The sequence below is a fragment of the Chrysochloris asiatica genome, unplaced genomic scaffold (assembly GCF_000296735.1).
Source record: "Chrysochloris asiatica unplaced genomic scaffold, ChrAsi1.0 scaffold00056, whole genome shotgun sequence".
NCBI lineage: Eukaryota > Metazoa > Chordata > Mammalia > Afrosoricida > Chrysochloridae > Chrysochloris > Chrysochloris asiatica.
Window position 1 is genome coordinate 2,166,063 of NW_006408574.1, and position 27,710 is coordinate 2,193,772.

Sequence of the window (27,710 nt, forward strand, 5' to 3'; positions counted from 1 at the left end):
TTCTTGTTTTCTTGACAATGAAATGTAATCCATATTGAAGGCTGTGCTCTTTGGAAACAAAATACCATGGCTTGGGTCAGGTGTACCTTAGTTCTCAACCTGACATGTTACTCTTGAAAACTTTAAAGGGAGCACAGTTGCCTAGTGCAATATATCCTTTATTTCACGGTTGCTGCTTGTTGGTAGTGGATACAAGCAAAATGAAGTCTTTGACAACTTCAATTGTTTCTCCATTTATCCTGATGTTACTTACATATTGGTACACACTGAAGGCTGTGGTCTTGGCTCTTCATCAGTAAGTATTTGAAGCCCATTTCACTTTCGGCAAACAAGGTTGTATCATTTGCATATCGCGGATTGATGATGAGTCTTCCTTCAATTCTAATGCCAAGTTCTTCTTCATGTAATCCAGCTTCTCAGATTATTTGCTCAGCACACAGACTGAACAAGTCTGGTGAAAGAATACAACCCTGGTGCACACTTTTCCTGATTTTAAACCATTCAGTGTCCCCTTGTTCTGGTCAAACAACTGCCTCTTGCACTATGTATAGGTTCTTCATGAGCACAATGAAGTGTTCCAGAACACTCGTTCTCTGTAAGTTGTCCACAGCTTGTCATGATGCACACAGTTGAAGTCTCTGCATAGTCAATAAAGCACAGGTAAACATTTCTGCTTTCAGCCAAGATCCGCCTAACATCAGCAGTGATGCCCCCCCTTCCACGGCCTCTTCTGAATCCAGCTTGAAGCTCTGACACCCATTTTTGAACTACCTTTAGCAAAATTTTATTTGCAAGTGATACAAATGATATTATCCAGGAATTTCTGCATCCCATTGGGTCACGTCTCTTTGGAATGAGCACAAATGTGGAGCTCTTTCAATCAGTCTGTCTTCTAAATTCCTTTGCTCAGATGAGTGAATGTCTCCATTGTTGCATCACTTTGTAGTAAATTAATTCCCGGAGCCTTGTTCTTTGCCTTCAGTGCACCTTGGACTTCTTCCTTCAGTATTATTTATTGGCTGTTGATCATATGTTACCTCTTGAAACGGTTGAACACTGACCATCTCTTTTTGGTACACTGACTCTGTGTAGTCTTTCTATCTTCTTTTGCTGTTTTCTGCATCATTCAATGTTTTGTCCATAGAATCGTTTGATATTGCAAGCTCAGGCTTGAATTTTTCTTCAGTTCCCTCAGCTTGAGAAATGCAAAGTGTGTTCTTCCCTTTTGATTTTCTAATCCCAGGCCTTTGCACATTCTCTTATACTATTTGACTTTTTCTTCTCAAGCTGCCCTTTACATTTTTCTGTTTAGTTCGTTTACTTCTTCGTTTCTTCCATTTGTTTTAACATCTCTATGCTGGAGAGCAAGTTGCAGAGTCTCTTCTGACATCCATTTTGTTTTTTTTCCTTCTTTCTTATCTTCTTAATAACCTCTTGTTTTCTTCCTGTATGTTGCTCTTGATGTCATCACACAACTCTTCTGGTTTTCAGTCATTAGTGGGTGACCCTACTGGAACTTAGAATGCCGGTGGCATAGCTTCCAGAATGACAGTAACCTGCCTGCCTGCCACCACAGTGCAACAAACAGACACAGGAGAGACAGCAGCAGACAGCCATTCATATTTAGAACATGGAATATATGAATTATGAATTCAGGAAAATTGGAAGTTGTCAAAATGAAATGGAACACATTAAGATTGATATCTTAGGCATTAGTGAGCTGAAATGGACTGGCATTGACCATTTTAAATCTGATAATCAATGGCTTACTATGACAAATTGAAGAGGAATGGTGTTGCATTCATCATCAAAAAGAACATTTCAAGATTTATCTTGTCTGTGATACAATAATATCCACACGCCTACAAGGAAGACCAGTAAATACCACTTAACTCAAATGTACACACAAACCACTTAAGCCAGTGATGACGAAACTGAAGAATTCTATCAACTTCTTCAGTCTGAAATTGATCAAACATGCAATCAAAATGTATCGATAATTATCGATGATTAGGATGTGAAGTTTGGAAAATATGGCCTTGGTGACAGAAACTATGTTGGAAATCGCATGATAGAATTTTGCAAGACCAATGACTTATTCATTGCAAATATCTTTTTAAATAACATAAAAGGTCTCCTGGTGTTGCACTATAGGATAAGCACTGGACTGTGAGCCACAAGGTCGGTGGTTCAAACCCACCAGCTGTTCTTCAGAAACCCTACACAGGGTTACTATGAGTCAAAACCAACTAAACAACACTTAACAACAACAATGAAAGGTGACTATATACATAGACCTCACCAGATGTAAAAGCTCCACATCATCAGTCAAAACAAGGCCGGGGCAGACTCTGGAACAGACCACCAATTGCTCATACGCAAGTTCTGGCTGCAGCTGAAGAAAATTAAAACAAATCCACGAAAGCCAAAATATGACCTTGAACATACTCCACCTGAATTCAGATTTGATACATTAGACACTGATGACCAAACACCAGAAGAACATCCTACACAAAGAGCAAAAGGTCCTTAGAAGGACAGGAAGGAAATTAAAACCAAAAATGGATGTCAGAAGATACTCTGAAGCTTGCTCTGGAGTGTAAAAAAACTAAAGCTAATGGAAGAAATGAGGAAACAAAAGAGCTGATCATAAAATTCCAAAGGACAGCCTGAGAAGACAAAGTATTCTAATGGAACGTGCAAAGACGTGGAGTCAGAAGACGAAGAGCACAGAAGTTCAGCATTTCTCAAGCTGAGAGAACTGAAGACACTTCCAGCCTGGACTTACAACATGGAAGGACTGTATGGACAAAACGCTGCATGATGCAGAGAGCATCAAAAGATGGAAGGCAAACACAGTCACTGTACCAAAGAGAAACCATTTCGAGAGGCAGCGTATGACCAAGAGCCAATAGCAGTGCTACAGCAGGATGGGGTTAGCACAGACAAGGAAGCAAAACCAGGCTGCTGTAACAGAGCCTCATGAAGGAGTCGGGGAGGCCAGGGAGACACGGCCAGTGAGGCAGCCGCGCTCAGATCCTTTGGAGCAGGGGCCAAACAGTCTCTCTGCTTTTACAGCATGAATGTGTGTGAAGGAGTTCAAATGCAATTTAATTAACAATATGCGGGGAGTCAGATTCGACTTCTACCGTCAGTGTGACTTCTGTGCAATCAGGTGAGGTCCACGCACATAGTCACTGTCCATATTGTCGACAAGAAGGTATTTTCAGTGAAGAAGTCACCGGTCTTGCAACATTCTATCATGTGACCTCCACTTACATTTCTTATCACCAAGGCCATATCTTCCAAATACTGATTCTTCCCTTTTCCAACCTTCCCATTTCAATCAGCAGTAACTGTCAATACCTCTTGATTGCATGTTTGATCAATTTTAGTCTGAAGAAAGTGACAAAATTCTTCAACTTGATCATTTTTGACTTTAGTGGTTAGTACATAAAATTGAATAATGGTGGTATATATATATATATATATAAATATAAATAAACCCCAACAACAGCATTGAAGGACTAAGTCCAAGGCGCACTGAATGCACTGGAGTAAAACAAGACTCCAGAATCGACAGAATACAAATTGAAATCTGTCAACAAACTGATACAGCACCGGGTCTCATTCATCTATGACAACAGATCTGGAAGACAGCTGCCTGGCCACCTGACTGGACGAGACCCACAAAGTGCCCATTCCTAAGAGAGGCGAGCCAACAGAATGTGGAACTCATCGGACAATGGCATCGAAATCACATGCGAGTAAACTTTTTCTAAAGGTAATTCAAAAAGGATTGCAACAGTACACTGACAGAGAACAGCCAGAAATGCAAGCTGCTTCAAGAGGACGTGGAACGAAAGCAGAGAATACCAGAAAGATGCTCCCTGTGCTTTATTGACTGTGTGGATCATTAAACTATGAACATTACAGAGTATTCCGGGACACTTCACTGTGCTCATGAGAAATTTGTGCATAGACCAAGAGTCAGTCATTCAAACAGAACAAAGGGATCCTGAATGGTTTAAACTCAGGAAAGATGTATGCCAGGATTGCATCCTTTCACCCTATTTATTCACTCTGTATGCCGAGCAAAGCAGCTGAGAAGCTGGGCTATATGTGGCATCAGGGTTGGAGAAAGACTCATTACCAATTCATGATATGCAAATGATATAACCTTGCTTGCTGGAAGTGAAGAGGACTTCAAATACTTACTGATGAAGATCAAAGAGCACCATCTTTGGTAGGGATTGTACCTCAATGTAAAGAAAACAAAAATCCTCACAACTGGACCAATAAATGACATCATGACAAATGACAAAGACTTGATTTAGTTTGGATACACTATCGACACTCACAGAAGCAGCAGTCATGAAATCAAAGGACGTATTGCATTAGGCAAATGTGCTGCACAAGACCTCTTCGAAGTGTTCAAGAGCAAAGAGGTCAGCTTGAGAACTAAGGTACGCCTGACCCAAGCCTTGGTCTTTTCAATCACCCCTAAGTATGTGAAAGTTGGACAACGAATAAAGCCAATCGTAGAAGAATCGATGCATCTACATCGTGATGTTGGAGAATATCGAAAAGGCACCATGGACCGCCAGAAGAACAAACAAATTTGTGTTGGAAGACGTACAGCCAGAATGCTCCTCAGAAGCCAGGATGGTGAGACTCTGTCTTTTATTTGGACATGTCAGAAGGGACCAGGCCCTGGAGAAGGCCATCATGTTTGGTAAAGTGGGGGGTCAGCAAAAAAAGAGGAAGCCCCCCAATGAGATGGGCTGCCACAGTAGCTGCCAAAATGGGCCGAAACAGAACGTGTATATGTGTGTGTGTGTGTGGGGGGGGGGGACGCGGATCCGGGCAGGGCTCTGTTCTGTTGTGCATGGGAGTCAGAAACTAACTTGATGGCACCTGATAACCAACATCTAAACCGCCTTCAGAAAAGTGATTACGAGTTGGGCTGCTAGCCTCAAGGTCAGCAGTTTGAAACTACCAGCCGTTCTGCAGGAGAAAGATAAGGCTTTCTGCTCCTGTAAAGATTTATAGTCTCAGAAACCCTATGCAGGGTCACTCTGAGTTGGAACAAACTCCACGGCATAGAACCCCCAGTAGCAGCATTAGACACATCTGTCCCTCCACTCAACTCTGTCACCAGTAAACACAGGCCGAGCAGCAGTGACGAGGCTCCTGAGAGGTCAGAGTGTGCCTGCACAGATAGCCACTGCACCAGCTGGATGCCACACCACACGAAGTCTTCTCTGAGCCACTCCTCACCCGGGACACCTGGGTCAGGTGTCTGCTACATGTGCCCAGGGGACAAACACGCCCCTGTGCTCCATCTGATGTGTGCCCCTCACAGCCTTCAGAGAGCTGAGAAAAGCAAGCGTGAGTCCATTTCCTACTGTTGGCAGACACAGGTGGGCTGGAGTCTACGAGGCGTCCAGTGTCCAACACCCCTGTGTATGGCTAGGCTCCCAGCTGCGTGCTGCACATAAGCTGGGACTGGGATGGAAGACTGACACAGAGGACTTGGGTCCTCAGGAACCTGCCACCCATCAAGAGACAGCTGAAGACTGACTGAGGGGCTAGCATGGAGTCTTTGTGTGACGCCCAGTATAAATGGCTGACGGGGTGAGGGGAGGTGTGAGCAGATGGAGGGACAGGCATGGAATGCCCCTTCGATGAAGGAGGTGGACCTGGGCTCCGGAAACAGGCTGGACTGGCCCGGGCTCAGCTAGGTCACCGCACCAACCACTCTGGGAAACGGGGCACTGAGGACCGTGGAGGAACGGGGGCTTCAGAGACATTTAGGAAGGACAGGAAGCTCTTACTAGGGCCACCTTGGAAGCACCTTACGATCTCAGCTGCTGAGGATGGAGAAGGTGCCTGCAGCATGCGATCTGGTTGGTGCACTGTGCAGACAACACAATTTCTCTGAGAGCTCTGGCCATAATGTGTCCACAGTGCGATGGATTAAATAACCACCATTTAGGATGCTTTCGGTTCATCACTATTACAATTTATTTCCCAGTGGAATTATTTTTAAGCCTAATTGTAACCTGCCATTGATTGACGAGTAGTTTACATAACTAACTCTAAGAAAAGATGAGCGCCCCATTTCTCGTGTTTTAAGCACCATCACCCTGATAGATTGGGTTGGGTTTGAGAGCGACTCCTCACTGATTGTGCTCCAGGTTCCCCTGAGGCCCAGTACCCTCTCCAACACCTGCCCCACTGCGGGCCTGTCAGCTTGGGAAGATGGGCTTTATCTCCCAGGAGCAGGTGTACCTCACCTGCCAGGCGGCTGTTCACAATGTTGTGTTTCTTCCAAAGCCAGAGCACTGCCTGCTCGGGGGTCTTCACTGCTTCTAGGGAGTCCTTGGCCATCTCCTCAAAATGCTCGCCACATTCTCTGCACCCAAAGAAGGTGCGGATATACCTCCTCAGGGTCTGCAGCACCGCCTGGGGGGCACCTTCAAAACCTGCAGAGAAGGAACACCATCAGTGCCAGGGAACAAGTGGCCAGACACCTGCTAGTAGAGAGACTGAGTGTATCCAGGGGCCGGCAATAGCCGGAGACATCGGGGCTGCTTTCAACACGAGGCACTATGATGCAAGCAGGAGCCGGCAGGTCCTAAATGCCAAAGCAACTAGAGGACACTGAGTGGCCGTGGCCCTCCACGTGGACTCAGTGCTGGTCTCCCCAGCACAACCAGATAGAACCCCACACTGATGCTACTGCTCTGAGTCTTGCAAACTGAGGACGCCTTCCAAGTGGGGTCAGCAGTCCCGGTGCCCGCGGTGAGGTGGCTCTACACTGAACTCCAGCACCTATGGGTTCACTGGTCAGAGAGAGCTGTGGAGGGGACGCAGGGGCACCTGAGGAAGGCCACCCCTGAGGCTGGAGGCAGCTCTCACTACAATACTGAATAGGGATCCAGAGACATCCAGGGGCAGGTGGTCCAGAGGGCCTGTGCAGACATCTAATCAGGGATTGAATCAGCGCACAGAGTGCCATGAGATTAAATCAGATTAGATGTGGCATTAAAGAAACACAGCACAATCATTGCTGACCAATTCTCGGCGGTCAGCAGCAGGCCCTGGTGAGGTCTGTGCTCACACACAGGCCCTCACAGGCTCCCGACTACTTAGGACAGCACATGCAGGCAGCTGGGACCAGAGTCTGAGGATGTGTGGCCCTCCTTTATTCCTCAGGCCAGAGTGAATCCAGGGGTGGACAGTAAGGCTGAGGGAGCCACATACCAAGCGCCATGCAGCTTGCCGCTGGCCAGGAGTGTCCAAGTCCCTCCTGGGGCCTCTGGGAACAGCTGCTGCACATCACTGAGTAATCTCCTTTTCTTGGCCCGAGCGAACCACTGCATGTGGAAACCCTAATCTTGAGAGTGGACAAGACCCCAGGCCTCCACCTGGGAGGATTAGAGGCGAGCACATTTCCCAGTGGGTGGGATTTAAGCACGCAATAAGGAGCAGGACCTCCAGAACCTAATCCACTCCCTCGTCTGATCCAGTTCTCTCACAGAAGCCCCCCTCCTTGGCTCCAGAGTCTTCAGCTCACACTTCTGAAAGGGGAAGACGCAGCCACGTGCTTGGTCCTACCACTACCCGCACCTTCTCACTGCACGGGCGTCTGCCCATACAGTTCCTTCTAAATTTCAGTGTTTTAGTTTTCTGGAGTAATTTCAGCTTTACAAAAACACTGGGCATACAGTACTGAGCTCCCATGTGTCTTCCCCTAGCCTCTTCCCTGAGCAGTCTCCTTTACCATGACCCTTTGCGTTCCTGAAGTTGTTTGTTACAACTCACAAAGCAACACTGAAATGTTAAGACCGACTTCCGTGGCCCTCCATGAGAACAAACAAATCTGGGTTAGGAGAAACGCAGCCAGGATGCTCATTAGAAGCCAGGGTTAGCAGACGTCATTTCTCATACTTCAGCCACGCTATCAGGAGGTTCCAGGCCCTGAAGAAGGACATCATGCTAGGTAAAGTGGAGGGACAGAGAGGAAGAGGAAGAGCCCCAATGAGAGGGACGGACACTGCGGCAGCTTCGTTCTGCTGTGTGTGGGGTCACTAGGAAACTGACGTCCAGTTCATGGCACGCTGTTTTGTAGCACTGAGAAGTGCATGTCATGTGTTCACCATTAGTGTCACTGCCCTAGAAAAGTCGTGGGCTCCACCTGCTCATCCCCACACACCCCTCCATTGCTGACCACTGACACATTCCGTTTCTCCAGTTCTGCCTTTCCCAGAATGTGCTGTGCTTGGAGCCACAGGCTATTAGCCCCTCTGACCTGTTTCACTGTCAGATGTCGTCGACTTGGCCCAGACTCATAGTGGCCCCGGGGGTTACCAGGACAACTCTGCCCAGCCCTGCCCATCCTCACACCGGTCACGTTTGAGCCACTGTGTCCCTCTATCTCCCTGGGGGCTTCCCTTTTGCTGACCTTGCTAGGCATGCTGTCTTTTTCGGATCCCATGTCTGAAGTACATGAGAGTCTCCCCATCATCACTTCCACAGAAAACTCTCCCGAAGCAGCTCTGTTTGCTCTTCTGACAGCCCTCGCCCAACGCTGTACCGCAGACACATGGACTCTTCTCAGCTCTCCCTAACTCACTCTGTTCACTCAGCAACCTCCATGGAAGGCTCAGCCAGGCCTTTTCATGGCTTGGTGGTTCATGGTTTCCATAGCTGTGGAATCTCCACCATACGGATGGATCCATTTATCTGCTCACTTGCTGAAGAACATCTTGGATGCTTCCAAGTTTCGGTTACTATGAATGAAGCTGCTACAAGGGTTCATGTGCGCAGTTTCATGCGGACACAGATTTTTAACTCACGTGGGGATGTCCCTAGGAGCCGACTGCTGGCTTGAAGAAGCCGTTTCTCTTTGTAAAAAGCTGGTTGGCCGTGGACCAGCGTTCCTGCTGCTCCACCCCCACGCCCCCAAGCACTCAGTGCACTGTGTTTTAGCCATTCCAGGGGGTGTTGGGGGGCTTTTCATGTGCTTATGCGCACCTGTCTGTCCTCTTAGGAGAGTTACCTTTGGATCTTTGCCCACTGTAGAGCTTCTCGTACGGTGTATTTTGGTACAAGTTCCCTCATCAGATGCATGGCCTGTCTTCTGCTCTTTTATCAACAGAATGACGTCTATAATTTCCTTGTCAAACTTTTCTTTCACGGATATACTTCTGTATATAAATTCAATGTCAGACCCATGGCCAAAGAACTGTTTTCCTATTCCTTTCTAAAAGTCGGATAGTTTCGTCACATTTAGGCAAGTTCAATTTTTTTTGAAAGTTGTGAAGTCTGAGTCATTTTCTACTTGTGGATGTCCAGCGGGTCAGTACCAAAGGCTGAAGAGACAACCTGGCTCCACTGAACTGTCCTCGTACCTTTCCTAAAAGACCACATCTGTGATCCACTCCGGGGCTCTCTCTGCCGTCCCACTGCCCACCCCTTCGCTGACACCACCGTCTGGATGGATCCGCGGCTCTGCATGTAGCTTTACAGTGTTGGTCCTGGTGGCACCTCCCAGCGCCCCAGTCTTGTCTCACTGCTACTAAGTGGCCCCTGGGGAAGACACTGGCAGTGTCACCTTCCCTGTGTCCCTGAGAACTTGACACGGAGAGAGGAGACTTCAGTACTTGAGGCCCAGATGGCGTCAAAGGTCTTTACCAGGTGTGGACAGCCCAGGTCCAGACAACATCGATGATTCTGACCAAGTGTAGACAGCCCAGGTCCAGACGGCATCGATGGTTCTGACCAGGTGTGGACAGCCCAGGTCCAGACGGTGTTGATGGTCCTGACCAGGTGTGGACAGCCCGGGTCCAGACGGCATCGATGGTTCTGACCAGGTGTGGACAGCCCGGGTCTAGACGACATTGATGGTTCTGACCAGGTGTGGACACCCGGGTCAAGGCGGTGGTGATGGCCCTGACCGGGTGTGGATGGCCCCGGTCCACATGGTCTGGCTACTGTGTAACCCGGCAGTGTCAATGTTCCGATTTCAATTTCTGTTTCAGCAACTCCTGGGATTCTCCCGAAAAGCATGCTACCCTTTCCCTGATGTTTAAAGCCCACCCCGAGCCCAGCAAACTGCTAGGAAGCAGTAATCCAATGTCATTGCCAAGGAAAGGCTTGGGGCAGTGAAGTCTCCCAAGGCTGGCCAGACAGCTCCTCCCCTCCTGGACACTGGCCCTTTGCCATGTGACTCGGGCACGCCTCCTGTGAAAGGGAACTCCACTGCTCTCGGCACGCGCTGGGCTCTGATCCACAGCACGTGGCGTGAGGCTGAGTGACCATCCTGAGTGTGGTCACGGAGGGGCCTGGGCTGAGGCCTGTAGATTGTGGTGGATCCCGGGCAACACCAGCAGGAGAGCTGCCCAGCGGAGCCCAGCTCAACCCGGCCCACAGAACTACACACCAGGGGGAGGCCATTGTTTCCACCACTGTTTTGGGTTCATTTGTTGGGCAATGAGGGAAACTGGTTTTCCACATGGGGAGAATCGAGGGCTATGTGAGTCAGCAGACTGTGAACATCAGCGAACCTGAGTGATCAGAAAACAGAAGAAGCCCCCCGCCTAGCTGACGGGGTCAGCGTAAATAGGGAGGTACCATACAATAAAGTCCAACATGGATAAAAACCCAACACCTTCTTCGTGTCTGGGGAAGAAGGATAAAAACATTTAGAACGGTGATTCTGCCACTTTGTGGTCATCAGAAATGACCAACTCCAGCTGTAGAGTCATGTCGATTTTGAACCTCCTGCAGCTCTTGTCCCACGGACCTCCCGTGAATGAAGGTGGGACATGGAGGGGGATGCACCCTGTCGTACGGACAGACCACGTGGTGAGGAGGTGGGTCCTGCAAATTCACCTTCCCTCAGCCAAGGCTTCAGTGCATGAAGCACCTCATGAGTGAGCAGGAGCAGAACCCGAGCCACGGAGACAGAAAGAACACGTGCTATTGGGGCAGCTTGCAGTACTGGGGGCCCAGCAGTCTCCCCAGACTCCAAAGTCTGTTCAGAAAAGGGGGAATTCTGCGGCAGGTCCTTCCTACCTGGGCCTCTCCTACAGATGAGCCATGCACATGCCTGTGAGTTAGGGTAGAACTGCCCACCCTGTCCACCTTGGCACTGGGTTCCTGATGGTACCTGAGGTGACACTGGGCAGGACACGGGACCCATGCGGCTGCCTCACCTGTGCCACTGAGCGCTTCCGGATATGCACGAGCCTGGACCGTCAGGGTGTGGAACAACTTCCAGAGGCCACACGGGTAGCCCCTCAACTCTGGTCTGCTCCCCTGACATCCAACCCACTGGACCTGATTGGTAAGGAATACTCCAGAAATCTGAAAACAAATGGGAAGTAACTAAGAACTGGCCAGAGCTTAACTGGGGCTGCAGTCACAACCAGCTGACAAGAAGTCTCCATTGTAACATGTTGGTGTTGCTAAGTGGCATAGAGTCGGTTCTGACTCATAGTAAAACCTCTATAGGGTTCCCGAGGAGCAGTTGGCGAGTTTGAACTGTCGACCTTGTGGCTCAAACCAACCTTGCAGCCCAGTGCTTTATCCCACACCAGACTCCTATTTTAATATGTTGTTGTTGGTAAGTGCCGTCGAGTCGGTTCCTGTACAGGGTTTCCGAGGAGTGGCTGGTGAGCTTGAACCACTAACCTTACGGTTCAAAGTAACCTTTCAGTCCAACGCATTAACCAACAGTGCCAGCAGAAGTCCCCCAAATGTGTAAATGTGACCTGTTATGTTCAATGGGGTGTGGGGGTGAAAGCTTATCCGCATCTTCGTAGACCAACCATCTCACCCTGCCCTTGAGCTAGAACCAGTTAGAAGGGGGCCCACAGGGAACTGAGACATGGCGGTTGGCCCTCAGCCGGGACCAAGGGAGTGCCCCGTGACACATGAGCTGACTGACGTAGAGTCCAGGGAGGAAACGCCCCCTGCCTGCGGAGGATCACGTGCAGAACAGAGAACTGGCCTACGATTTCCCCTGTGCTGGCTAAGGCAGGTGACCTAGCCGGCAGAGCCACAGTGAGCGTCCACCAGGCTACGGACGCTGTGGGCGGGATGGCCCTGGAGTGTGGGGAAGCAGCCTGGCTCCACCTCCTTCTTACTGGACCTCAGGTGTGAGATGCAGGTAAGTTCACTGAAGGCTCATGGAACTGCCTGGTGAGGTCAGAACTTGGCTACGGGAGGATGGAGGTGCCCAGCCGTGGGGTCTCTGGGGTGGGCTCGGGGCAGGTCAGGGAGGGAGGGCTCACCCGCATCCTGTTGTTGACCAGATCCAGGACAGCGTCGTAGGGGATCCTGTCCAGGGGCAGGCTGGCCAGCCATTCCTGCAGCAGCTCGAGTAGCCTGGTGACCGTCGGCCGGCCGGGGAACAGCTGTATGAGAAGGCCATGGTTAGACACGGGCTTGGGGGCTGGGCCTGCGAGTCAGTCTTAGTCAGGGGTGGGCCTCTTTCCCAGAACAGGTGAGACGGCCGAGGGGCTGGGGGCTGTGTCCCACTTCTCTGCCTTTCTGTCCTCCTGTGGGTCTCACACGGCTCCGGCAGCTGTCCCTCCTCATAGTGACTGGATTATCATGGTAAACAAGGCTCTGGGACCGTTCCGGAAACTGTCGCCTGCTGCATGCTGGGCAATGCGCTCTAAGCCCGCCTGCTCAACCTCCACCTCCCGTGTCCCGGATGCAGCAGCTGCTGGTATAGGACACACAGGACCAGGGAGGTTTCGAGGCAAAAAGGTCAGCAGTCAGGAACGGCCAGTGTAGGAGGGGCCCGGGAAAGGTACAGGGACCTCGGTGCCTGACCTAAATCGTCCCCAGCTGGAACAGAACCCTTGTCCACTCTGCCTTCTTTCCTTTCCTACGTTACCAATCTGATAGCTTTGTGTGTTTAGATGCCCCAGTGAGCAACAGGGCAGGGCAGGGAGAGCCATCTACCCGGATGACTGAAGATTTGAGAGGTGGAAGCTTGCAGTTAGCAGCTCCAAGGCTTTTACTGAAACCAAGTTCAGCGCCATGAGTCATTCCAACTCGCAGTGTTCCTACGGGCCAAGGTAGACTGCCCATGGGCTCTGACGGCTGTGAACCTTTAGGGAAGCAGGCTGCCTCATCTTCATCTTTCTCCAGCAAAGTGCCTGCTGGATTTGAGCCTCCAACCTTTCAGTTGGCAGCTGATGCTTAGCTGACTGAAGAGATCACAGTCTCTCCTCAACCAGCTGGGAAAGTCCGCTGTCTGAGTTCCAGGTGGCACCACCATCAGTACTGTGGAGATACAGACGTACCTTGGCAACCAGCGTGACGAAGTCTTTGAGCGTCCTCAGTTCCTCCCCCTCCAGTGACCGGTGGGAGGCCAGCTCTACACGCAGGAGGTAGTGCAGCGTGGATTCCAGGTCAGCGGTGTACAGCCGGGACCTGGGTGAGTGGACAGGACCAGGACCGGGTTACCACCCTCCCCCCACTTTCCTACACTCGCCTCCAGGCAGCGAGGGGATGCGTACCTGTCAAATTCCCTCCAGACTGTGGTCCCCACGCTCTCCTCCTCTCTACTCAGCAGCTCAGGCTGGGAGAGTGGTTTCTTCCTCACTCCAGGCAATGACTTTAAGTAAGAGGAGAAAAAGGACCGGAGAGGCTTCGCGCTGTGGGAGAGAAACAGCAGAGTGGCTACCTGACGGGGCGTGTGTGGCCTCCGCGGGCTGCCCCCAGCCCATCCTGCAGGGCGGGACTTTCTGGTCACTGTGTCCATCCACCGTCCTCACACTGTCGTTCCCTACATGCCCACAAGTCTGGGCACAGGTACCAACTGGCCCGACAGCTTCTTCTGGGGATTGGAGCCCGAGAACACTGGGAAGGGAAGCTACAGACACGAGGTTTCCAATACTCTGCGAGCATGGTTCTCAACACCTCATGGCATCCGTCAGAGAAAGGCCCAGCACCAGATACGTAGAGCTGTGGGTGGCTGGCCCGGTTACTGCTGAGCTGGACCACAGTGTGAGACAGACCACTCCTCCCCCAGGGACCTCACCCGTCTGTCTCCAGAGCAGGAAGGCAGCTCCAGTGTGGGGCATGCCAGGCTTGGGCAGACCCTACTCCACCGACCCATGCTCAGAGACAGAAGTTCCAGGGGCTGGACACGTGCTGTCTTGTCACTACTGTGTGGGACACCGGGACTCAGGGGCGATAGCCACTGGAGGGAACCATCACACGCCCCAGACATCACTCTGTGATCATCTTAGGCACCCAATGTCCAGCCACGTGCCACAGGCAGAGATTCTGGGGGACTCAGCTGCAGACAAGAGCCCACAAAGCACCCAGCCAAGAGGGGCGGGGCGGGGATCTGCTCGGTGGGGGTTGTTGGGAAACCTAGTGAATAGAGAACAGGCACCCAAAGGTTCCAAGGGTGGAGTCCTGCTAAAGGTTCCTTCCGATCTCTGAAGCCCACACAACCACTTACATGTTAATGACGCTGCAAGTCCCGTTTGGGCGGATCAGGTAACAGGAAGGGACTGAAGACACGCCCAGTTTCTTAAGCAATGCTCCATCTGAATCCAGTGCCCTCTTCACCAACATGTTCTCATAGGGGACCATATCCAGCATCACCTGGTGTGAGACACCCGTCAGCACCCACCACACTCACCCAGACTTCCCAGCAGTCACCGCGCACACAGGAAGTGCACACAGACCGGCTTCCTTCCTCACGGAAAAATGGAGCACGGCCGTCAGAGTCCACAGTCACCAGAACCCACCAAATACAGACTGGAGCGACGTGCACCCTCCACAGGGCGGTGTTGCTGGGGTCTGTGGAGTGACCCTGTGAGGTAGGTCATCTTTCCTTCTCATTTCCCTGAGGGGAGCGGGCCTGCTCTGCCATGGTCACTGGTCCCTCCCCCCAGGGACCCTGGCTGACCACTGGGAAGGTGCTGAGCGCAGTCGGCAGTACAGACTTACCCCCTGCCTCGAAAGCACCAACAAGGACCCAGCCACCTCCCACAGGAGCAAGTCCCAGTGGGTCAGAGCTAAGGAGCGTGATGGTGCAGTAGTTACAGTGCTCAGCTGCTAACTGAAAGGTCAGGGGTTCAATCCCACCAGCAGCCCCAAAGGAGAAAGACGGGGTAGGCTGCTTCTGTAAAGACGACAGTCCCAGAAACGCTGTGGGCAGCACCATAGTCAGCTGGGGAGGGGGAGAGGAGAGCCGTGTGCACAGAGCGCAAGTGTGCAGCCTGGCCAGGCACAGGCGTCAGTCCCAGACGTGGGCAGGACACACAGGCCCCATCCAGAGTCTTGGCGTCCCGCTTTCTGGGAGCACAGAACCTGGCTGACCATGTGCTCCCACACGCACCCTGTGTGCTCTGCTGGTCTAGAGACACACCCCCCCACCATCAATGCACATCTCCTGAGAAGGATGGACAACAGTACCTCTCGTCCAACATAGGAACTGTTGCTTTCAAACATCACAGCCACATAAGGGCCACCTTGGCTGTCACACAGAGACAGGACGTCGTGGGGCCTTTGAAGAGATGAAAAGCTTTTAGAGCTTCCTGGAGCGGCAGGCCCCAGTGCATCTTGTAGAATGACCTCAGTGAGCACTGCTCGACTGGGAGGGGCGGGGTACTCACGGAACAGGTTCCAGTAAGGGGCAGGCTGGAGGCCAGGCGCCCCCGAGGCTGTTCTGCAAGAAGTCAATCATGTTCCGCCTCACGGTCTGCAGCTCCCGGTCAGCCCCTGCCGGAGAGCAAGACCCGCAAGACCCTCGAGACCCAGGCCTGACCCCCGAGACAGCTGCAGAGCACCATCCCAGCCCCAACAGGGGACTGGGCAGCAGTTAGCCAGTGGGAGCAGTGACCAGCACACATGGAGCTGGGAGGGAGGCCAGTGCACTGATGGGGAGAGTTCAGGATTGAAGGCACATTTGACTTCTCAAGAGACAGGTGAAATGCAAGGAAATGGGGCTAGGTCCCTTCTGGTACAATGGTGAATAACTGTTATCATGACTGAGTGTGAGGGCTGGAAATGTACAGGTAGACGTTTTGTAGCAAAAAGAGGAGAGTGATTGACTTTGCAATCCAGGAGCTGAGGTCCCTGGGACCATGAAGGGAGAAGAACGGAATGTGGGACCCTACCCAGAGAAACAGTGACACCAGAGATGGAGGCAGAGATGATGCCGTGGAGAGATGGAGCAGCTGGGGACTCTAGACCCAGAGAGGGAGAGGGGCTGTGTGTTGATGATGGGGTGGGGGGGGGGGGGGGGGGAGGAGGAAGAGCAGGCTTGTAGCGTATACCCTCTGGTTGGTTGATGATGCATGGAGGGGATTGTAACCATGGCAATAAAACAATATACGATAGGATGAATGTAAAGCTAATGTTCTCCCATGTAAACTATCACATAATTCACAATAAAAAAAAAAAAAAAATAGAGACAAGTGAGCAAGGCTGTCGGGGGGTGGGGGTGGTGGGGGCAGACAAGGCACCCATAACGTTTGCTTTCATACAGTTGGGAGGTGGGTCTCTTAGATTACAAAGCAATGCATAGGTTCTTACCTTTAAAATTCTCTCCTGGGGTGAACTCCTTCGTAAATGCTTTAAAATACTAGGAGGGAAACCATAGGACGCGTCAGACGGGCTTGTTTAGACACCTGCATCTGACAGTAAAGGGACAGACAGGCTATCGTCCTGGACGCAGTGAGTGAGGCTGAGTATCCGTCACTAGGTTTCTGACCCAACAAGCTTGGACAGAGGGCTCCATCCACCTGCTCTGGAGCGTTCCACATCAATCCTGAGGCTGAGAGACGCCCAGACCAGAGGCATGTCCATGTCCTCAGCAGAGAGATGACCAGACAGAGACACGCCCATGTCCTCAGCCGAGAGGAGGCTAACAAGTTTCCTCATACAAACACACGTTCATGTCTGGGGCAAGGCCAGTGACAGCTCCCTACTGGGAAGTAAACCCGTGGTGTTGGGACTCAGGGCAGGAAGATGGGCATGACCACAGATGGAGGTCTGGGGACACCCGACGATGCCCACAATGGGGGATGGGTGTGTGTGTGAAGGACACAGGGCAGAGGGGCACGCAGACTGGGATACAGCAGCAAGTGTGCGTCACTGGAGGACACCCGTGCAGGCTGTGTGGGGGCTTCTCCAACCTGCTGCCTCACTCCCTTCAGGAGGCATTTACACGCCCTGTCCCTGGTGGAGGACTATGCCATTGGGTGTAGTGGCTACTCCCAAGTGTCCAGCAGATACAATGTGGGCCAGCCCTGGACACAGGCTGCAGCTCCCACATTTACTCCAGGCCCAGGCGCCTGTCACAGAGCTCTAGAGACATGAAGAGTGTCCCTGTCCCCAAGGCCATAAGTAAGGAGGAAACCCACAGACAAGCCACCATGACAAATCAAGGTGTGCTACAAGCCAGTGACAGAATTGACACCAATTCTCCCTCCACCCCCCACAGGTCCCGTCCCATTCTCGTCCTGGGGACCCGTGTCCTCAGCGGACCTGGGCTGCCCTTACAGCCTCGGGCTCCACTGGCCCACGTGGTCACTTCCTACATTGTGAACCTGTGTGTGTGAGGGTGTGAGTGCACACAAGCTTGTATCCAGGTGTGTGAGGGTGTGCATGCAGGTTTCTGTGTCCGTGTGTGTGCAGGTGAGGATGTACACACGTCTCTGTGTATGCATGTGACTGCACATGTAACTGTGTCCATGTTTGGGTATGTGCACATGTGTCTGTGTCCATGTGTGTGCATGTGATGCTGGGAAACTGTGTATGGTGTGGGAGTCTATGTGTGCATGTGCACAGACGTGTGTGAATGTACCTGCTCATGCCCACGTGTATATGGCCCATGTGTGGATGTGTGTCCACGTGTGAGGAATGTCTTTTCTGGCTGTCGTTAAGCACTGTCAAGTCAGTCCCCACTCACAGTGAGCCTAAATAGGGTTTCCCAGGGAGTAAATTTTTACGGGAGCAGAAAGCCTCATCTCGGAACAGCTGGTGGGCTGGAACTGCCAACTTTGTGGTTCAAAGCCCAACAATTACCCTACAGAGCCACTGACATCGAGCCTAACTTGTAACTGGCCCGTAGGACAGAGAGGAAGTGCTCCCCAGGCCTTCCGAAGCTGCAAATCTTGACAGCTACAGACTGCTTGCCCCACCTTCTCCCGCTGAGTGACCCTCCGGTCAGCCGCACGTCAACCCCTGTGCCAGCAGGGTGCTGTGACCGTCTGAACATAAACCATAAATTTCAACAAGCAGCCGGAAGTGTGAGGGCCCCAGGGCTCCTCCGAGAGGTGCTGTGTGGAAGGGCACTGACCCGGAAGGTGGGGTAGAAGTGGATGTCGTAGGTCCGGCACACCTCCAGGTTCTTCTCCTCCGCACAGTCCAGAGCGGCCACGCGGATGGCAGCAGCCCAGTCTGAAAAGCAGGGGAGTGACCTCAGTGTCCCCGTGGGCCCTGCCCAGGTACAAGTCACACATGGTCCTCACGCCTTGCCGGTGATGACCACGGAGCAGTCTGATGTTGCTGACCCTTCGAGTCCCTCAGCAGCTGGTCAGCCAGTGTCCTCATACGCAGAGGCTGGCACAGGGGGACGTATCACTGCTCTGCCTGACCACCCACCAGGGGGCACCGAGCGGCATGGAGCTTCTAACCCTCCCCCTGAAAACTGCCATTCTTGGGAGCAGACAGAGCAAGTGGTATCTTTTCCCATCGTTGTTTGTACCATTTTCACATGGAAAATTTCACACACGTAGTCACAGAACACATCTCAGTGACAGCGATGACCAGTTCACAGCCACACCCCCACCCACTCCAAGGATCCCCAGAAGCAAGTCAAAGACAGCTAGCATATGCCTGCCCCTCGAACAGTAAGGCTTCTTCCCTGACCACAACTACACTACCGTTCCACCCCACACCATGCCTGCTCTCTCTCTCACACACACACATGCATGCGTACACGAGCACACACATGCACTCACACACACCCATGCATGCGTACACGAGCACACACATGCATTCTCACACACACACCCATGCATGCGTACACGAGCACACACATGCATATTCACACACATATTCACGCAGGCACACTCCTGTACATGTTGTTGTTGTTAGGTGCCATCGAGTCGGTACCGACCCATTGTGACCTTATGCACAACAGAACGAAACTTTCACAGCCCAGTCCTGGGCCAACCTCACAATTGTTGTCACGCCTGAGCCACTTGGCCAATCCATCTCGTTAGGGGTCTTCCTCTTTGTCTCTGACCCTCCCTCCACCTTATCAAACATGATACCCTTCTCCAGCAACTGGTCCCTCCTGACAATATATCCAAAGTATGAGAGACGAAGTTTGGCCATCTTGGCCTCTAAGGAGCATTCTGGCTGCATTTCTTCCAACACGGATCTGTTGGTTCTTTTGGCAGCCCATGGCACTTTCAACAGACACACTCTTACATACACACGCTTACACACATGCCTATACATATACATACCCGTACACAGCCACTCCCATACACGTACACACACACACATGCTGCTCGACCCCACCAGCCCTCTAGTTAGGCATCACGTTTCGCTATCTTCCCATCTGCCTCAGGACCCACAGGAGGGCCGCTTGGGTCTGTGTCCACTGCCCCCGTCCATCCCTCTGTCTTGTGGTCCGTTGTGGAGCATGGCTCCATTGGCCTACAGTCTCCCAGCAGGTGGATCTTGCTTGCTGCCCCCTCTCCCTGACATGGAGAGCTGGGCTGCGCCTGGTTCTTGGGGACATTCCCAGGTGGCAGCTGCCCCTTCCTGTGAGGCTGTCAGCCCCCTGCCCCCCACCATGAGCTGGGACACCTACAGAAGCAGAGGGACAGCTCTAGCAGGGATGGCAGGAAGCCGGTGGACCTACCAGGCCCTCCTTCCTCTAGAACGTTAAAGTGGCACCCCATCAACTCGCCAACCTCCCCGCCCCACCCCATCCCGGGCAGGCAGGTAGTAAGGAAGACTTAAGATCCTCTGGGGGCAGGGATGTCCCTGACACAGGTGTGAGTGGACTGATGCTCCTGGATGCTGCCTCCCACCTCATTCACCATCTTGACTTAAAACAGGTTCCTGTCCCCTCTGATGACAAAGTGTATGGACTCTCAGGACAGAGCCCAGGGGCTCCCTCACTTGGCAGCCAAGCGCTGCCCCTACAGTCTGCAGCTCAGCGGCCATTCAAGTGAGCTGTGGAGACCAAGGGCAGGCCCAGCCTTTCCAGAATCATAGGCCACATCTCTGCGTCTCCTATCACGTCTAGCTACAGAAGAACAGTTAATACTCTCAACAATGAGGGAGCAGGTGGCAGCTGCCACTGAGTCCGGGAGCACCTCAGGCAGTAGGTCATGTGGCCCCCCGAGCCCGCATGCCAGCCCAGCTCTGCTCCCACTCATCTGGCGAACTGACTCCCTGGCTGGGAGACGGCTCTCAGCCCTGGGCGGGGCACTTGCCAGTCAAGAGCAGACCCCATAGCGTTCCTCCCACATACAGGGCCCAGCTTCGGTCCTGCAGGCCCAGGTCACCACCAGGCCTAGCAGTTGGTCTCCTTGCCCCTACATCCTCACCTCTCCAGCCCACCACAAAGCACATGGCTCTGAGCACGCTGCTGTCTTCACACTTGGCTGCTGCGGATTCCAGGGTATGGGGTCTGCCCCAAGCAGACGCTCCCGGCTGTGCAGCAAACCCGGGGCCCCCTCTGCTGCCTTTTCACTATAAGAAAGTGGGCATTCCAAAACTGAGCATCTAATTCTCAAAATCTTGGAGTCAGGAGGAAGGATGGACACACAGGTCCATTTCTTGTATGTCCCCATGAGCTCCCAAGGTTTCGTCCACAACACTGGCCAAGTGCTTCAGCTGACCAGTCCTCGCCTCTCCAGGCATAGGCCGGTAGAGCTCGCCTGCCCCAGGGCCTTTGCCTCCCATCAATGCAGATTTCAGGGCCTTCCCAGTTTACAGCACTATCATGGGAGCCCAGTGTCTCAGATGTTCTTGTCTGGCAGTCCTCTGTCCTCGGTAAGGTCACAGCTTCCACACAGGGCTGGCCCTCTGCTGGCCCTAGGCCTGGAGGATACAGTAGCATTTTGTTTGGAATGTTCTGACAAAAAGGTGATCAACACCAACCAGAAATTCAGTCCGCCCTGGAAGGTGGGTCTCTCTGCTCTTCCCCGGGGAAACCTTCATCAACCGCTCTCCCTCCACCAAGCCCCCAAACCCCTCTTGGCTTCCCACTGATCCCTCCCTGTTGGGTCCCTGCTCTCAGCCTCCAAAGACCACTTTATACATGAAAGTTGGGTGCTACAGCTCCCCTTTGGCTCCTTGATGCTCGAGGACAAGTCCAGAGCAGACACCCCCTCTCCCCGACGACAGGCTGTCACAGAGCGGGGATCGGTGTGACGTGTCCCTCCATGTGGCACAGACCTTGCCCTAAGCCTTAGATGCCGCCCTCTGTGGCCTCCCTGACTGCCCAGCACTGGGCCAACTTCCTGGTTCATGTCACTGTAAGTGACCAATGTCTTGGCCACTTCTGCTGTTGACTGTCTGCAGGCCAGGCTCTGTCTCTGGTTCGTGACTGTTCTCTGTGTTAGTTCAGCACACGGAGTTATGTCAGACTGTTGCGGAGTCAATGCCGGCCCCCGAGTATCCTCGAGCCCTCAAACACACAGCCTGTGCACACAGGCGACAACCAGGAACCAACAGGCCATCTGCAATCCATGCTCGGGACAAACCCAGCCCATTGGCCCCCTGGCCAGCCATCCTGGGGGACGCTGACTTTTCAGGCCTTTGTTTGGCGGTGGCTGTGTGTATGTTGAGGGGTGGGGGGAGGCTGGAGCAGATGCTGAGAATGTTAGTGGCCCGCCTGCTGCTGAGGAGACAGCAGCAGTGACTGAGAGTCCCCAGCAGATGGACGGCATTCACAGCCACACAAAAGATGCAACAGTCAACACTGCCAAATAAAGCGCAGGCGTTTCAAAGGTTTAGCTTCAGGGTCTCTGCCTCGTCCAACCGGCACCCTCCCCTGTCCTGCCTCTCCCAGCTGTCGATGCCTCGACCTTCAAGGCGGAGACACACTATAAAGCTGGGTGCAAACGGCCTGCTTCAGCTATCCCGGCAGGCCAGCCCGGATCCACATGGGGTCAGGTGTGCCAGCTGTCCTGGGATGGCAGTAGACCACACGTCCGATCCCCACTCATGCTCATGAACTTGGCTGTTTGGGTACTTGAGGAGGAAGGAGGATGTGTGAGAATACCACACCTCATTTCCACGTCCTTGCCAGCTAGCTGTGTTAGCGTCACGCCTCCCACCAGTACGCGTGGCCCCACTCACTATGCAGCAGCACTCAGCGCTCCCACGTCACCATGCGGACGAACTCGCTTTGGAGTTCACAGGAACGTGACAGGCACTTGGAGCTGGCTTCCTCCCAGTGACCCACTCGGCCCCCAGGCACATCCTTCTGAGTGGACTCCAAGTTCTAATGGCCAGCTGGAGGCAGGCCCGCAGGGCTGAGGGCACTAGACCACAGGCCTGAGTGGTGTCCATGTGTCACCAGCCACACGGACAGGGAACAATCGCTCATCAATGAAATGCCGAAGGCACACCTTTGAGGCACGAGCAGAGAGCAGGATGAAGAGTCATCTGGAACAGGGCCGCAAAAGGGTTCCAGGCTGGTGGGCGCCCTGACCCCACAGCTTTCTCCAGGCGTGTCTGCTAAGACCCCCTGGTGAGTTTGGAAACTCACACCCACATGCCCAGCACAAGGCGCAACATTCAGGGTCTTTGGGAAACTAAGTCACCACCTGTCTGAGGAGCAGGGGCCACGTACAGCCACTTCCAGGTCACAGGAGAGGATGTAGCTGCCTGCTGACCTCACACCCCCGCCACCTTCCAAGGCTGCGGTCCTGCCTGCTTAGCATCTGCCACCATAGTCCTCGTCCCTGAGCGCCCACCCCCCCCCACACTCCTTGCTGTGAGCCAAGTGCAGCTACATCTCCCTTCACCCCTGTATCTCTCTCTCTCTCTCTCTCTCTCACACACACACACACACACACACACACACACACACACACACGGAAGGAGTGTGGCCGCCCCAGCGCCTCTAGCCCCACAGCGGGTACCTCCAGCCTGTGTGCCCCTGGGGTCACCCTCACACTCGTTCACACCCCTCCATGCTAGGACACACTTCACAGACTGCTAGCGAGTGTCCACAGCACTTCTCTCGGTACCGGGAAGCCCAGATTACAGGTGACTCATGGTGTCCTGGCAGAATCTGTACCCAGCCGCTCTGACAGCTCACCAGACCTGGAGCAAACAGAGCGGCAAGCAGGGCACGGGGGTGCGGTGGGGAGTGTGCTCGGAGGACCCAAGCTGCGACCTGGTGAGAGTGAGCAGAGCCGAACCCAGAGCAGGTCCGCAGCACCCAGGGACCGAGCACACCCCCACCCCACCTGACCCGTCCCTAGACACGCATGGAGCCCCCTGCCTCCTGTCCACCCTCTCCTCTCTGACTCTGGGCTTCTGAGCTGAGGCTGGGGGCAGAGATCAATTCCAGGACACACCTCTTTGCTCAGCCCACCCCCCCACCCCAGGTGATTTCAGAGGCTCCTGGAGCCCAGTACACCAACAGCAGCGAGTGGAATCACTCCAGGGCAGGCACCCCACCTTGTCACCCAGGGAGCTGGCAGCTGTACAAATGGAACTGACCGCCACAGCCCCAGGTCACAGAATTTTCAGGAGCAGCAGAGGTTTTGTTTTGCTAAGTCCTCAGAAGTGACAGACCTACGTAAATGCCAGGGTGACATTTGACCTCACCCAACAGTGGACCTTTTGTTTAAGCTGTCTCCCTTGGCTTAAGAAAAAAACATTGCTCTCAAAGCAGGGAAATACCAAGGCACAGATGAGCCCCAGAAAGCCCTATCAGAGTTTTTAGGAGAGGAGGGCCCCTGGAGTCTGAGGGAAGAGTGGGGAACAGCATGGGGAACCCCTGGGAACGCAGTGGCAGGCAGGAGCCTCTGAGGCTGGTGGCTGCTCTTGATTTCAGGGGCCAGGCCACAGTCCACATGCCCCAAGGGGACTGGTGGGGCTGCCCCAAATCACTAGTGACGGAACAGGAAGGATCACGAACTACACACAGGGGAGCTAGGGTGCTGTGAGCGCAGTACCACCAGAGTCCAGGGCCTGGGGACTGCCCCGGCTCGGCAGCCAGCTCCGCCACTCCCTCACAGTCTGGCTCTTTGGAACCCTGGCCACCTGTTGACACAGCCCTCTCCCCTGGGCCTGCTGGCCCTGCTTGGCCCTGGGCATGCAGCCCTGCTAAGATGACCCTGGTACACTGGGGGAGCCTTTTCCTGGGGCCACTGTCAAGTCTCCCAATGCATGAAGACGGACTCCGTTTCCACTTCTGTAACCTCTTTCGGCAGCTTTCATCACGTAAAGCCTCCACGTACAGGCGAAACTTATCCCTAGGCGTTTTAGCCTCTTAGATGCGACTGTATTTGCTGGTGTATTTTTGTTTGTGGAGTCTGTACCCTACAGCTTTGCTAAATTCCTTTTTGAGTTCTAGAAGGTTTCTCGTGGAATCTTTGGGATTTTCTACAAACAGGTTCATGTCATCAACCTTTTTCTGCTGGGACACTTCGTATTTCTTTTCTGGTCCTACTGCTCTCGCTGGGAAATGCAGTGGTTCCATTAGATAAGCACTGGACCGTGAACCACAAAGTCTGCACTTTGAACCTGCCAGCCACTCCGCGGGAGAAAGATGAGGCTTTCTGCCCCGTCTACGATTGAAAGCTTGGGGAACCCTATGCAGGATGCTGTAAGTTGGAACGGACTCCACATTTTCAAGGCTCCCCACGGCTGAACCGCCTTTAGAGTCTGCGGGATCACACTCTGGTTGACATTTCTTGTAGTTCAGATCCGAAAACCAAAACCAACATGCAAAAATCAGTGACACAGACTGGAGGAAGCCCGAGACTGTCACCCTTCAGATCCAGAACTGAACTCACCCCAGTGGCTTTGTTTTCAGCCATGCAATCGATAGATATGCTGGGGGGCGGGGGGGGAGTACAACACTAGTGAGGTAGCACACCACAGAACGGTCAACCACTGGAGATAAATCAGGTGGCATTTACCTAAGGACAACATTCAGAAGGGTGGGGAGAGGAGAAGGAATGGAACCAGAAACGCCGGGAAACAGCTGATGTCACCTGGAGGGGATTACAGTCAATGAGCTGGAACAATTCCCAATACTGAGTTTTATTCCCTAAAAGCCAAGACTACCCAAACCAACCAACTCAGAACCCACTAAGGATTTTCCGTTCTCACTGTCTCTGCAGAACACCAAGGAGCTCCTGACACACACTCGCTCAAAGAGAACACAAAGCCACAAGGGTCCTAAGAGGAGACCGCACTGTACAGACAACCTTTCATAATGAAGTACGAGGGCAATCTACAAGGTTGTTGCGCTGTTGTTAACTGCCATCCTGTCAGTTCCAACTCATGGCGACCCAGTCCAGGGTTTCTGATGCTCTACATCAATCAAAAGTATCAAAACGAGAAGGCCTAGTTTCTGCACCGCTCCTGCATCTAGGTCTATATGCTTCAGAAGGCGGCATTTCCAACTCTCTGACCCTTCCTGGAAGAATTCTGTGCTCTTCAATGTACACCACGTCACAACGGCAGTTGTGCTGAAATCAGGTTTCTTTTAAATTAGTCCTCTGAGTTTGGAAAACAAAAGGATGTCTGAAGGGGTTAAGATCAGAGTTGTAGGGTGGATAGGGTAAGGTTCCTGAATGCAGTCTTCCTAAGACAGTCCTCACTCCCATCAAACAATAAGAAGGCGCATTGTTGGATGGATGGAAACCCTCAGTTCCCCTTCTCTGTCCTTTTCCTCACCAATGCAGTTTTCCATTTTCTTAAAACTTCTTCCTGATGGGCTCCCATGACCAACCTGGGTTCTTGGAGAAAATCTATCAAGACGACCCCTCTGAAATCCCAATCATCAGCTGCCAAACTTTCGGAGCTGACCTCTGTGGCTTGAATTTCACCAGCCCAGCAAACCCTCTCAAAAGCCACTGTTTTGATAGGACTGTTTTTCTGAAGGCACCCTAATGAGACGGAGACAAGTGTATTCCTGAGAGAACCGAGGGAAAGGACACGTTTCAACACACTTTGCAATAAACCTGTATGAATTGGAATGCTAATCCCAACACTTTTTGACTGACCCGTGGTACAAGAGCCCTGTTTAGACTTGGGAAAAAAGTTCAGTTTGTTTAGATATGAGAGACAAAAACAATCTGGTTAGGTACGAGTTGAAAAAGATGTGAAAGGTACAGGAAGAAAGGTAGCAATTTGTAAACTCTCTTTCCCATCAAAATGCATAATTAGAGGTAAGCTCGCCGCTTGCATATGGCCCGGCCCTGCGCTGAGCAGCAACTTCTTAGACCTGAGAGGACATTCTAGGGAGCGGGAGGATGCTGCAAACCCGCAATCCCTCCCCACAACCCTGCCACATCTGCACAACGTGTAAACGCAACAATACTGGCCACATAAACGGTCAGCAGTCTAGAGGACGAGCGTCAGACCAGGTGCTGCGAGTCTCAGTCCAGGGGCCTTGGCGACCCAAAAAGCCAGCTACTCAGAGCAGGAAGGGGTGCAGGGGGGACTTCAAGGGGCGGGGCTCCTGGCTGTGTGGGTTCGGAAGGGATAGACAGGTCCGGGGGTTACTGATGGGTGTTTCAGGGCTGGGAGCTAGGGGGCATGGCGGGGTCGGTCCAGGCTGTGCCGGGGCGGGTGCCTCACCTCGCACGTCCTCGGCCAGGGCCCGCCAGGTGGGCGCGTAGCCGATGCAGTGGCCACACCACGACGAGTAGAACTGCACGACCCACGCGGCCGAGCTGTTGGCCGTGGCGCCGCGCACGCTGCCGCTGTCCAGCACCCACACGGCGTCCTCGCCCGACCGGTACAGCTGGGTCGCGCGGCCTGGCCCTGGGCCGGCCACCGTGGCAGCCAGTAGCACGAGTACCCACGGCGGCCATTCAGCCCGCGGCGAGGACACGGGTTCTGCACGGGATCCCGGGCTGCGCGCCGCCGCCGCCTCGGCCACCGCCATGTTGGGAGTGCGCGCGGACCTCTGACCTTTCACCCTGGCAAGCTCCGTCACCGGCGCCGCGCACGCCCCTCCCTTCGCCCTGGCCCCGCCCCGGACTCGCCAGGCCCCGCCCCATTATCCCTGCGCGCTATCGACCCCGCCTCGTCCGGCGCCTAGGCTTAGAGCATCATACCCGGTCCCCGCGCACGCCGGTCCCGCCTCCAGCTCGCTGGCACGCATCAAACTCCGCCTCCACCCACTAGGCCCCGCCCCCAGAACGGCTGTCCACCCAGGCCACGCCCAGTCAACCCACATCGCAGGGCGCGCCCCCTAGCACTTTACCCTAATCTCTCCGCATCGGGCTCCGCCCACGCCCCGCCCGACCGTGCGCGCCCCCGTCCTGTCCCCGTGAACACCAGAATCCTTGGGTAGGGTGGCCAGAGCTAGGACGTAAAAATACAGTCCCCCACTCACATTTGCATTTCAGCTACAGGGTCTCCAGATATTAGCATAAATATGGCCCATATCTGAATGTAAATCTACTGGGACGTATTTGGAGTTGTTTACGAGA

The 27,710-nt window shown here is 53.3% G+C and overlaps 1 protein-coding gene across 1 annotated transcript in view; it reads right to left on the reverse strand.

Annotated features, from left to right (window-relative positions):
* The window catches only part of QSOX2 (quiescin Q6 sulfhydryl oxidase 2), a 30,382-nt gene extending 3,003 nt beyond the window's left edge, over window positions 1-27,379 (reverse strand). Inside the window, exons 1-12 of the mRNA XM_006863809.1 lie at window positions 27,333-27,379; window positions 26,851-27,239; window positions 18,350-18,450; window positions 16,582-16,630; window positions 15,660-15,765; window positions 15,460-15,550; window positions 14,498-14,643; window positions 13,545-13,682; window positions 13,329-13,458; window positions 12,306-12,428; window positions 11,226-11,376; window positions 6,300-6,488 (exon numbers count right to left, since the gene is read on the reverse strand). Of these exons, the coding sequence (XP_006863871.1) occupies window positions 6,300-6,488; window positions 11,226-11,376; window positions 12,306-12,428; window positions 13,329-13,458; window positions 13,545-13,682; window positions 14,498-14,643; window positions 15,460-15,550; window positions 15,660-15,765; window positions 16,582-16,630; window positions 18,350-18,450; window positions 26,851-27,239; window positions 27,333-27,379 (1,660 nt within the window). The remainder of the gene's footprint in view (window positions 1-6,299; window positions 6,489-11,225; window positions 11,377-12,305; window positions 12,429-13,328; window positions 13,459-13,544; window positions 13,683-14,497; window positions 14,644-15,459; window positions 15,551-15,659; window positions 15,766-16,581; window positions 16,631-18,349; window positions 18,451-26,850; window positions 27,240-27,332) is intronic.
* Window positions 27,380-27,710: the final 331 nt, after the last annotated feature.